The 12,178-nt window shown below is 55.5% G+C and overlaps 1 protein-coding gene across 1 annotated transcript in view; it reads left to right on the top strand.

Annotated features, from left to right (window-relative positions):
* The window catches only part of PNPLA7 (patatin like phospholipase domain containing 7), a 67,392-nt gene extending 61,890 nt beyond the window's left edge, over positions 1-5,502 (top strand). The window contains exons 29-33 of the mRNA XM_044453036.1: positions 676-828; positions 1,527-1,637; positions 3,764-3,848; positions 4,161-4,264; positions 4,789-5,502. Of these exons, the coding sequence (XP_044308971.1) occupies positions 676-828; positions 1,527-1,637; positions 3,764-3,848; positions 4,161-4,264; positions 4,789-4,866 (531 nt within the window). The 3' untranslated portion in view covers positions 4,867-5,502. The remainder of the gene's footprint in view (positions 1-675; positions 829-1,526; positions 1,638-3,763; positions 3,849-4,160; positions 4,265-4,788) is intronic.
* The last annotated feature ends 6,676 nt before the right edge of the window (positions 5,503-12,178 follow it).

The following is a 12,178-nucleotide window of genomic DNA, read 5'->3' as shown; positions in this document are numbered from 1 at the left end:
GTACAGCTTACGCCGTGGTCGTTGCGGGCCTGGTCGCCTATGGCAATCCGAGGATGCTTTCAAGGGGACCAGGCAAGCTTTTTAAAAACTGGGGGAATTTGAAAAGTGGAGGGGGCGTTTTGAGACTTGAGTGCGTGTTTACGTCTTTGCAAGGCTGCATGGCACTTACAGGGATTCTCGCAGACTTGCACGTGTGCTGGCACGTGAAGAACTTGAGGAGGTGCTCAGGAAAGCAAACATGCAGTGGAAGAAACCAAACTGGTGTAGTTTTTGTGCCGCACAAACAAACCAATTTCAACCCCGTTTTCATTGTCACTGCCTCCTTGCTGTTCCCTGGGGATTTCTTTCACTCTGACAAGTCAAAATTAGGTTATTCTCAGGAGTATGAACCGGGGGGGGGGGGGATCCAAAATAGCTGTCCCGAGTGCCATTTTTGTTTTTAAATTACTATTAATGATTTGGGGGACAGCACACGTCGCAGCAGGGGGAAGCCAGCGGTGGGCCACGTCCTGCCCCCTTCTGATCGGAACGGCTTCCAGCACTCTCCGCTGGGTATTTCCCAGGATGCCCTCAAAGCAGTTTGCACAGAGGGCCTGCAGCAGCACACGTTTCTCCATGGGGGTTCCCCGCCCCACATCCCCCCCCAGCCCCGATGACGCTTCCTGCCTTCGGCAGGTGCTGAACATGGCGGAGATCCAGACCCGCCTCGCCTACGTGTGCTGCGTCCGGCAGCTGGAGATGGTGAAGAGCAGCGACTACTGCGAGTACATCCGGCCCCCCATTGACCGCTACGGCACCCTGGACTTCGGGAAGTTCGACGAGATCTGCGTGCGTGCCGGGCGGGGGCAGGGGGGTTGAGCGGGGCCACGGGACGCCAGCGGATGGGCTTCCCCTGAGCGCCACATGTCAGCGGGGGAGGCTGGGAAGCCTCCCGCCACACCAGCCGCCCCATTCGCACAGCGGCCCCACGCCCCCGAAAGAGGCCGCTCGCGCAGCTCTGCCCCGCGCCCCGCTGAGCCCTTCAGAGGGCCCCGAAAAGTCACTTGCCCGTTCCAGGCGACCCTGGTTTGCATCTTCGTGGACCGTTCTGGGCCGCAGCCGCGGTCGCACGGTGGGCTTGCAGGCCTGCCTGGGACGGAGGCTTCGTGCTGGTGCCCGTTGTGCCGTTGTGGCTTGGGGTCTTTTGTGACCCCCTTTCACGAGGCTGAGCGATCTGCTCGCAAGGGGCCTTGAGCGAACTCCTGCCTGGAGGGAAGGCTAGAGACATTTTAAATAAACCAGTTACATTCATCGGAGAGGCTGACCGGAGCGGGCTGGGAGTTGTGGGGCTTTTGGAGCATGCCTAGGCTTGCCCCTGAGGGCGTTCGCCCAGGGCCTTGCCCGTCCTTGCCCACCCGCTTTGCCCATTCAGCGGCTCACTCCGACGCGAGCCGTGCTCGGCGCCACCTCCCGCTCTGCCTCCACCTTCCCCGGCTGCAGCGACTGGCCAGGCCTCCCCAGCCGCTGCCCTGTTGGTCTTTCTGCAGGAAGTGGGTTACCAGCACGGCAAGACGGTGTTCAGCGTTTGGTGCAGAAGCGGCGTCCTGGACAAGATGCTGAAAGACCGCCAGGAGCTCTGCAAAACCAAGCCTTCCTACGTGAGTGTCCCATCGGGAGGGGGTCAGCCGAGGCGCAGGGGGAGGGACAGGACAGCTTCCGCCCTCGGCATGCCTGCTCTTGCTGCCACTCTTGGGGGCTGCCTTGGTAATCGTACGTGCGAGGACTGCAGTTATGCAGCTATTCCGGCCCCTGGACCAGCTGGGCCGCAAGGGTGTCTCCACAGAGCATCTAGCCAGAGGAATCCTTTCTCCCCCAGGCAGCCCGGGGGCGGGGGGGAGGTGTCAGCAGGGAATAGGTGGGGGCCTCACCCCACTGCCCTACAGCCCTGGAGAGATTGCCCCCTGGAGAGCCCATCCCCCAGTGAGTGCTGGCGGGTAATCCTGCCCCAGACGACCCCAGGTTTTCCACTCGGGAGCACTGGAGCTGGCAGCCTGACTCGGGGTTGGCGTTTGCGCGGGTAGCTGGGAGTGGGTCCTACAATCCCCCGGCTGGCCTGGGCTGGAGCACGCTGGGAGCTGTCGGACTTCTTCCTGCCCAAACCTGCGGGATTGGGTTCCAGACTGCTCTGAGCTTTGCACAGATTCTTTTAATTTGCATCACTGATCCCAAATGTGCTGAAGGCACGCCCCGGACCTCGTTAGTTTCTGACGTCCCTGCAGGTATTTTCTCCACATGCTTTCAAGCACACCTTTGCAGCCACGAGAGCTAGAAGCTTACTCTTACAATTAAAAGAGAAAAGAAAAGTGAAAAGGGAAGCTGAGTCATATTTTCCAGAAGATGGGAACCTTTTCTCTTTCTACCCAGGAAAGGCGAGCTTAGTGGCTGCTCCCGAAGTGTAACCCGCAGAGTGCCGGCTGGCAACCCAGATAAGCCCAGCGGCTCCCGAATCACAAATACAGGGAGAGGCATCTGTCCGTGTATGCCTGGCTCTCTTGACATGTGGACCATTAGCAGCATGTGCTGGAGCTGGGCCTTCGACTCGCCCCATCAGGACTGCTGCTGCTGCAACGCCCCCCCGCGGCTGATTGATCCAGGGGCCTTGCCGTTCAGGTCGATAGCTCTTAGCCTGCCAGAGAGCCTCTGCGCTCTCACCCCCAGGCTTGAGCCAGTGCTCGGCCCGCCAGCCGCTGCTTCCCCCCCAGTGCCTCCAGGCTTCGGCCCCCAGCACCGCCCGGGCCACCGGTGTGCATCTGGTCGATAAGCAGCGCTCTCCTGCGGTGGGGGGGGGGGCAATTAGCCGAAGCGGAGGCAGCTGTGCCACAGGCCAGCTTCGGTCTGGCCCAGCTCGCCTGCCGCAGCAGGCCGCCTCAGCCTCCTCCCACACGGCTGCTCCACTGCTCTTGGGGGTTGTCTGTGCCCCTGCCTGGAGGGGGCATGTTTCGTTCGGTTTTGCTTGGGGAGGCTTTTTTAGCACTGCGTCGAAGGAGTTTTGACCCAAAGTAGGGAGGGCGTTGGCCACACAACTCCCAACTGAGCCAAGAGCACCTTGGTGGCTTGCTGCAGAGCCAGGAGTGCCCACTTGGACCCTGGCACGAGGCTCGGGGTCCTTCCCTCCTCCTTCCCCCTCCCTCTTTACTTCTGTCGTGCCCTTTCCAATTTCCCACCTGCAGACAAGGAGTGTCTCATGCTCGAAATTGTCAGTTGCTCTTGGGAGCTTTCCTGGGCCAAGGGGCAGGACAAAACTCCTTTCAATAAATCAGCATTACCCTTCGCTCCTACTTCAGTGCAGTTCTGGTCTCTTTTTTGTTTTTCAAAAGGACCGAAATCACATTGTGTAGCTGGGCCCTGGGAGGGCTGTCTATGCAAGGCGGCAAAGGTGCTCACAGCAGAGCCCCCAGTTGTGGGGGGGGGGGACGTCTTGCGTGCTGCAGCTGCTCCGTTCAGTCCATGGCAGCTCCAGGAAGGCGTCTTGCCAGAGACCCCGTTGACGGCCGTGGGCTGGAGGGAGCAGGGGGCCGACTGCATCGAAGGCAGCTTCTGACTATCACGCCTTTTCGGTCCCATGGCTTCCTCCCCTGAGCCCTCGTGCGGCACCCGCTCTCCCTGCAGGATGGCTTTCTCCCGTGCGGGCCAAGCATCCTTCTCGCCCTGGGGGAAAAAGCCAGCAGGCAAAAAAGCCCCGGTGGCAGCTGGGTGACCTCATGTCCTCCTCCCCCTCCCCCAGCTCATCAGCTGCCCCACCACCTCTTTCACGGACCTGGCCGAAATCGTCTCCCGCATCGAGCCGGTGAAGCCTGTCGTGGTCGATGGTGAGTTGTGTGGGCCCAGAAAGCCCCTGACGGGAGCTGGAGGAATCGGCACCTCTCGTGGGCTGCACCATTTTCCCAACCAGAAGCCTCTGTGGCTCTGGCGGATCACAGCTGCGTGACGGAGCAACCTGTGCTCCCGCCTGTTGCTGGGGCTTGGCGATCGGGTCTTTGGTTCTGCGGGCAGGGAGCGTCCTGCATCCCGGTGCCTTCCGCTGCGCCTCGTGCGAGGCTGCCTTCCCCTGTGAGGCGTGGCTCGGCCCGCTCAGGGCCAGCCAGAAATGCTGCGTCTCCAAACCCCTCTCTGTGCTTCAGATGAATCCGACTATCAGACGGAGTACGAGGAGGAGGTTCTCGGGAGCCAGCGGGACGACTACGTCAATTTCCTGAGCAACCAGGCTGAGGAGGACTCCGATTCTGTAAGCGCTTCCTGGTCTCTTCTGGGAGGGCTGCCTGCCCCCACAGGCGAAGAGTGTGGGTGGGCCAGTGTGCGAAGGAGGCGGGGCGCCGTTTGCATTGCCCCGGGTGCCAGGCTGCTGGGAAGCCCCCTCTGCGTGACTCCGTTGCAAGGAGGAAGTGCCCCACGCCCCAGGGTGGGCAAGGCCCAGCCTGGCCACGCGCCTCTGCGGGGCCTCCAGGATGTGGGCCTTGGCCTGGCCTGGCAGAATCCCCGCAATTCTCTCTGATTGCGGACTGGCGATAGCAGTGGGAATTAGGCCAGCGCTGGGAGAGGCATCACCCAGGCAGCACCGCGAGGGGCCACTTCTCCAGACACCTCCGGAGCCCTTTCCTCCGTGCCGAGAGAGGCAACAGGGGGCAGCACCCCGTTGCCACTCCGGGATGCCCTCCCCTGCCCCCGAGGGTCAAGCCGAGTGAACCCCTCGTGAGCTGCTCATGGCCACCCACAGCCCAGCCCAACAAAGCCCCCTCTTGGTCTCAGCAGGATCGGGAAGTCCGGCTCCGGAAGCGGGCCAGTGCCAACAGCCAAGATGGCCAGCTCACCACCGATCGGAGCAGCTGAGCGACCCTTGGGGAGCCAGGCCAGTCGCCACCACCCCTCCCGTTGCAGCCTTCCCCAGAAGTGACGCCACAGCACCTGTCTTTTCTCTTTCTGCCACGCCAGCCGCCGGGGTGGCCAGAGGATGAGGGCTGCAGGCACGACGGGAGCGCCTCCTTGGCCCCCTCCGGCCCCCAAGGCCCACCCCTCTTCCTGGGGGCAGCTGTGCGGAGGCGTTCAGCCGGGTGGATTGGCCCACGTGCCTCCTGGGGCCAGGGAGCTCAGGATGGTCTTCTCCTTGCTGTGTGGACCGGAGGAGGCCTCTGTGTGCGTGGCGTCCGGAGCAGAGGGGGCAACTTTGGAGGGCCTCGTTCTGTGCCCCCCCCCCGGCTTATTTCACTCCCGCCCAGGGTCTGCAGCATGCACTGCCGATTAGCAGGGAGCCTGAACGTTTGGCAGGCGAGCTACTCGGGTGCTCCTCGCTCGCCTCCAGTAACGAAGCCATCTCTCCAGTGCGGACTTGTGCAATAACGATGCAACACCTTCCCCAGGCTGGCTGCCTCCGCTTCTGCTGCAGCGGCCAGGCCAACGGAGGAGAGCCTTCCCTTCCCTGCCCTGCCCTGCCCTTCCCTTCCCTTCCCTGCCCTTCCCTTCCCTTCCCTTCCCTTCCCTTCCCTTCCCTTCCCTTCCCTTCCGCCTTTCTTGAATGGCCTACAGGCCTCATTCTGCCTGGTGCTTGTGTCATCCCCCTCTGCCAAGCACAGGGGGGAATCCACCCAGGTGGGCCACATTCTGTGTTCCCTCCCTTGTCAGGTGTTCTTTACAAATAAAAACTCGGAAAACTGTACCTTGGCCAGTGTCCAGACTGATTGTGCACCCTGGCTGGGGCCCGGGGCGGTGTGGCGAGCGGCGAGGCTCTGGATGGAGCGGGTGGGGATTAAACATGGCACCTGACAGAAGGATCTGACCAGTCCATGGAGGTGCTCCTCTCCACCAGAACGCAGGAAGCTGCCTCACGTGGGGTGCGGCCTGGCGTTCACCTCACTGGTGTTACCTCCTTAAGGGTGGACCAGTTGCAGCCTTCCAAATGCTGCGAGCACCAATTCCCATTAGCCGGAGCTGGAACAGCCCACGGTCGGTGTTCATGGGAGCGGTAGGCCAAAGCACCGGGAAGGTATCGGCTTAGAGACTGCTTCTCTAGGAGGTTTGGCCTACAAGTCCCATCTCCCTAAGCCAACAGGCCTTATTTCAGAGCAAAACTCTGCTCCTTCAGATCTTCCAGGGGCAAACAAAGCGCACACTTTTCAAGTCCTGAAGGGAAAACGTCGCTTCGTCCCGCTGCCGCACTACCAAATTTCAGCGGCATTCAGTGGGGCTATTCAGTTCTCAGTGGGCTTGCGTGAGCAGAAATTAGCCTCCAGAGTCTCCGAGGTTGCCCTTTCCTGAAGTTGGTACTGGCTTTTCCATGCAAGCAGCAGCTGTGTGCATGTTCCCGTGTTGCTGAGGGGAACCTGCTCCGCGCGGTGATGAGCCGGATGGGGGAGCGAGCGAGCAGCTCTTCGGAGAAACCGGACATCAGATGTCAGAATCCTGTTTCTGGCAGCCGGGAACATCGTGTGGTGTTGTTTTCACAGAAGAAAATTGTGCTTAGGAGATGATTGCTGTGTAGGCAAGGGGTTTCTGGAGACGGAGCTACGATTCAAATCTGACATTTTTCAAAGAAACAGATGGAGCATCATGTCGCATAAACCTTCAGAATATGAATAAGGTTTGCTCATGGCCTGATTCGGCTGCACTTGAGGATAGAAAAGAAACTTTCCCCAACTTTGAGGCAGAGCTTGGCAAAGGGAAAGGGGACAGATTTGCTCAATTTGCATTTTTCTTGCTGCTATATTTAATGCATGGGTCGCTTTTCACCACAGAAAGCTGTCTTGATGCCACCTAGACGCCCAAAATGTAATTGGGCAGAATCAAAAGCTGCTGTAAACCATAACTGGTGCATTAAGGCAAATAAATCATTTAGTAAAATTTGTCCGATTTTAAATTTGGATGTATTCGACTTAATTCCTTTAATCAACAGACAGCCCCCCCCCCCCAAAAAAAAGGGGGATGTGAGTCAGGTTACTGCCTGGAAGAAACCCAGGTTAGCTCTCCTCAGCATGGTGCCCTCCAGAAATGTTGGACTTTGAGCCTGTTCGGACTAAAATACCATCCCTACCAGTCATGCTGGCTTAGGTGGATGGGGAGTGGGATCCAGATCACCTCTCCTGGGTACTCTCTTCACTGTCTGGAATTGCATCAATAAATTGTGAATCAGAGCAAAGCAGGATTTCCAATGTATTGGTTCTGCAACTGATCAACCGGTATACCGGGGGGGGGGGGGCACCCCGGCCTGCCAGATGTGCATGCGCTCAGTTCCTATTTACCCCGCCAGTGAGGGCAGAGGCAAGTTGGAGCCCAGTGGCAACCCGAGACGCAGCTTCCCCCTCTGCCCTAAGATCTGAGTGCAGCGTAGAGTCAGTGCAGCGCAGGGCCACAAGGTTGGTGGCTGGTTTGCAGGGGATGCCGTATGAGGCGAGACTGAGGGAACTGGGTCTCTTCAGCCTGGAGAAGAGAAGACTCAGAGGGGATATGCTGGCGGCATACAGGTATGTGAGGGGGCGTCACATGGAGGTGGGCAGAGACCTGTTCTGCCCTGAAGAGGAGGGCAGGATGCGCTCCAACGGAGCCAAACTCAGGGAGCCAAGGCTCAATTTGGATGCCAGGAAGCATCTCCTGACAGTTAGGACCCCGAGGGTGTGGAAAAGGCTTCCCCAGGAGATGGTGGAGGCCTCATCGGTGCGGGTGTTCAAGGATAGGCTGGACGTGCACATGGAGGGCATGTCGTGAGTGGAGCCAGCTGGAGCCGGGGGTCAGACTAGATGGCCTGGGAGACCCCTTCTGACTCTGTTTCTATGTTTCTATCCGAAGCCTGCATAAGCTTGCCTTCCTCTTTCCTCCTCCTCATCTTCTCCTTTCATGCTGTGATTAATCTTATGGGCCAGCACTGCCTTGTTCTTATTTACTGTGCAGAAGCTGCAGGCTGCAGCTTTTGGGAGTTGCCTCCCTGATCACGCCCCTCCTTTGTTCTCTCTGAATGTGCCTCACAGGTAGGTAGATACATACATGCCACTAATGATACATACATGTTACTACAATTCAAGTGTACCAGAAGCAGAATATCTGATGCAAGAAGGAAATACTGGCAAACTGGAGAATCCCTACATTTGTGGAGGTACCCAATCAAACAGTTTAGAAAAATTGTAAGATGCAAGATGGGAATTTTATTTATTATTAAATTTATATTCCACAATATTAGCTCAGGGGCTCTCTCAGTGGATTACAATAGAATAAAAACAAAATGCACAACAATATCTACAAAGAAAAATATTCAACTGAGGGATTCTGCCACCCATTGAGAATACACAGACAGCTAAGAATGCTAACTGAGCAGCAGAAAAACATGGAGGGTCAGGTGAGTTTCAGAAATTGAGCACTCCCTACTGAAATGTTTTGTTCTAGGTCCCCCTTGTTTTCAGTGGGACAGTTTTACTGGACCTTCTGTGATATTACTTTTCCTCTACCCTCCCCATCCATTTTTCCTTGTATGTTATGTCTTTTAGATCACAGGCCAGGACTGTCTGGTTTCAATGATTGTATGTCAGCCTCACCAGGAGGCTTTTTGAATAAAAAAGAGAGAAATAAGTACTTCAGATAAATATATTTTCCATGGTAAGACAAGGAAAAAAGCTGGAAGAAACAGTAGGAAAAAATGAGTTACCAGCAGAAGCCAGCACTGTCTGGATGCACACACACGTGCCCTGAAGAATTTTGTGACAGTGTGAAAAAAAGCTTCATCTGGAAGCATCCTGGGAGTCAATTGTTCTCATCAAGAAGAAGATGAAAGAGCAACTCGACTGAGGATCCCCATCTACTGCTTCTTGAGAATTCATCGGGCATTGCCCATCTGTTGTGAGTGTAGCTTCATGAGGACTGGAAACTTCCTTCAAACACTCATGCAGCTAGCCAGCAACTTCAGTTTTCTGGGTAATTTACTCCTTCCCGGTCCCCAGTCCTAATCCAAGCTCTGTGCCATTCAGTGGGACTTCCCCCTAGGAACGTATGTATAGGATTGTGACCCAAACACAGATGGGAAATGTTCTAATTGCTTTCATTCAAGAAACATTGTACAGTTTAACAGGCTGCAAGTAATAGTGCTGGCGGCATACCTTCCCCTAAAATGGGGAAATCGTCTCCATCAGAATGTATCCAGCAGTCCAATTCTGCTATTTCTAATAATAAGGTGGCATTCCCTGTTTGTCTGTTCCCTGTTTCTTTCTTGTCACCTCTGGACTGTCAGTGCCTTTTCTTTCCTCTGGCAATTAATAATGTTTGCAGCAGTCATTAAACCTTGAAATTATTTCCGCGTCCTCTTGTCTTAATATATCCTTCAAGAGATCCATCAAAACAAAGCACTTGTGTCCAGTAGCCATTATCTTATTCTAATTTCATCGGGAGGTTTCTCAATGTTGCTGATAATTAGTTTGCTTTGCCAGGTCCCAGCAATGTCCTCTTTGCTTTTCTTTTAGGCTAATTTGTCTAGCTCTGCTGGACAGAACCAGAGCGCCTCTTCCAAATTTAAGCGGGTAAAGAGGTTTAGCTGAACCTGAGCTGTTTGCCAGCTCTATGCCCCTCTGCAAAGCAACGGCATCCAGTGCTGAGGCTGAAGGACGAGCACCTACGTTCCCAGGCAGAGAGTCCCCAAACGCAGCAGCCATGATGGGAAAGACGACGAGAAGCGGCCAGAGCTGGCGAGCCTGGCAGTAAGAAGGCAGACTCCCAGAGGAGGTTTTGCCCAAGAACCCTCCACATCCTGGAGGCAATGTTGGGTGAAGCTGCACTGCTCCTGGACAAGGAGGTTCCATTCTTCCTTGATGCTGAACAGCCTCTGGGGCCCAGCCTGCTCCCTGAACCTGGGAAGGAGGCTTCCAGAACATGTCCACAATGACTGTTCCTGCGAAGACATTGCGCTGCTTATCCAACTCTGCTGTCAGCCTCCAGGTTTCTGGAATGGGAGGGAAACTTCATCAATAGCCCTGTGGGAGAGCCAAAGAGCACATTGGAAAACACCCAAGGGCGCCTAGGGCGTTGCAAAGAAATGCAGCCGTCCGACAGGGTGGCTTTGCAGCACCGGCCGCTTCCTGCCAGTTGGGGAGGGGAGAGACCCTCTGCAGAGTTCTCAGCTGGCCAGGAAAAGGCTCAAAGGCTGTTGCTTGGCCTTAGCTCAGTCGGGCTGGGAAGATCCAGGGCGATCCCGGGCAAATTGAGCCATTCCTTTTACTCGGGAGGATCTGGAAGAGTGTTGGGCTGGGGCTCTGGGAGACCCAGGTTCGAGTTCCCACTCAGCCACTGGGCAACTTCGACAGGGTGGATGCCATAAGGATGAAACGGAGGAGACCTATGTACGCGGCCTCGGGTTCATCACCAGAGAGGAAAAGGCAGGATATAAATGTAGTAGAACAGCATAAAAGTCCAATTTACACATTTTAAAGCCAAATTTAAGAGAATCTGAACAGATGAGAGGTTTCTTCCGTGCAGCTGGACCAAGGTGCGGGGCGGGGGGGCTTTCGTCGTTCCCTGCCACCGATCGCCTGCAGAAGGAAAACCGGGTCGGTGCCAGCCAACCCTCGGAGGATGTGCATTTTGTACCCGTGGGTAAGCCAGACTGTCTTGTGACAGGCCACGGTCATTCAGGGGCTGCTTTGGTAAGCATGCAAGTACTTTGGTCATGGAATCTCATTCTTAAATCCACCAGTTTTTCCTACACATTGCCTGGAACTGCCTGTCTTTCTCAGCTGGGATCCTTCACCTTTTCAGAAGAAATGAAACCAAACCTGTGCAGGGGGCAGAACTTCACCAGACAAGGCTTTTAGCTGGGAAGCTCTTCCTGTAGAATTTCTGCCTGCAGTGCCAGGGTGGAAGGCCTGTGAGCCCAGCTGGGAAAGCAAGGGCACCATTCACACTCCCCTTTGTCCGTGGAGCAGGAACAGCCACTTCTGGTCCATCATCTCCCCTGGTCACAAGTAAACAATCATGTCCTTTCCAGATTGACATCTATTTGCCAATTATGCAATTTGGATGTTAGCTAATGAGCAGTTCTTTGGAGTCTCTCAGCCTGATGGACTGATTGTGATGCCTCATTGATCATGATGGCTTGGTGGAACATCTGCTTAGGGGTTGTGAAAGCTGAGCTGGTGGGGTCTGAGGGAGGACTGGGCAGGGAGGGAATTAATGTGCAGGCTGCCAAGGCTGGCTCTGACTGGCAGGCAGCGTTGCAAGCCCATCATCCATGACATGACCTTGGTGTGGTAAACCGAGGCAGCTGCTCACAAAGGCAAGCTGGAGGCACCCTCAATGGGTAGACCTATTCTCTAGTAGGTATCCAAACTGTGTTTTCACGTGTCTTTCGTTCTGTTCAATTCCCAGGTGGAGCTTTGCACCCATAGCACAGTTCTGGGTTTCCCCCATTTAGGGTGTGTTGTGTTTTTTGCCCCTAAATATATTTTTTTGCACGTGGGCGTCTCTGACATCTGCCTCCCTCCCGTGTGTGAAAGGTGCCACTTGAAGAGCTAAGCTTGGAGAATGAGCCCCAAGCTGAATTAATTTCAAAAGTGCTTTATGGAAAAGAAGGAAAGCTGTGGGATGGGGCAGCTCAGAAGCCAGGCAGGCCTTAAAAGTTTGGGGGCAGGGATACACCAAAAACAGAGGAGGGGCAGTTCATCTATTCTGCAGGCCTTTTGCACAGTAACCTGTTTGTTAATTTCTTTGGCTCCCAGCTGGAGAATTTAGCTTTCCTTGGTAAAGGATTTTGGTTGCTGGAGCAGAGAATTTTCACATTAAAAAAAAAATTAGTCCAGACAGGTTTTCTTCTGAAGCAGAAGCTGCCCTGGCCTTCTTGCTCCTAGCTTAAGGCTCATGCTGCAGACGAGCAAGATGGACAGCCGTCTAACCACTTGTGGTAATGCTGGAAGCTCAAAAGGATGGACTGCAGAGGCTGGAACACGGAAGCAGCTGGGTTTAGCCCCCAGGGCAACTATGCCCAGCCAACATCTTCAGGGCACTTAAGTTATGCCGGAAAGGCCCCAGGCACTGGGGGGAAATAGGCTGCCAAAATCATCCACAGCGTGTGGTGTTTCTGATGGCTAAGCAAAGTTGAGCAGATGGCCTGAGGGAGTGAATTATTTTCAGGTGGGTAAAATCATGACTTGGTCCCACACACACCTGCTCTGACCTTCGT

Source organism: Varanus komodoensis, unplaced genomic scaffold (assembly GCF_004798865.1).
Source record: "Varanus komodoensis strain SLA01 unplaced genomic scaffold, ASM479886v1 scaffold77, whole genome shotgun sequence".
In the NCBI taxonomy this organism is placed as follows: domain Eukaryota; kingdom Metazoa; phylum Chordata; class Lepidosauria; order Squamata; family Varanidae; genus Varanus; species Varanus komodoensis.
This window is presented reverse-complemented; position numbering and strand designations above follow the sequence as displayed.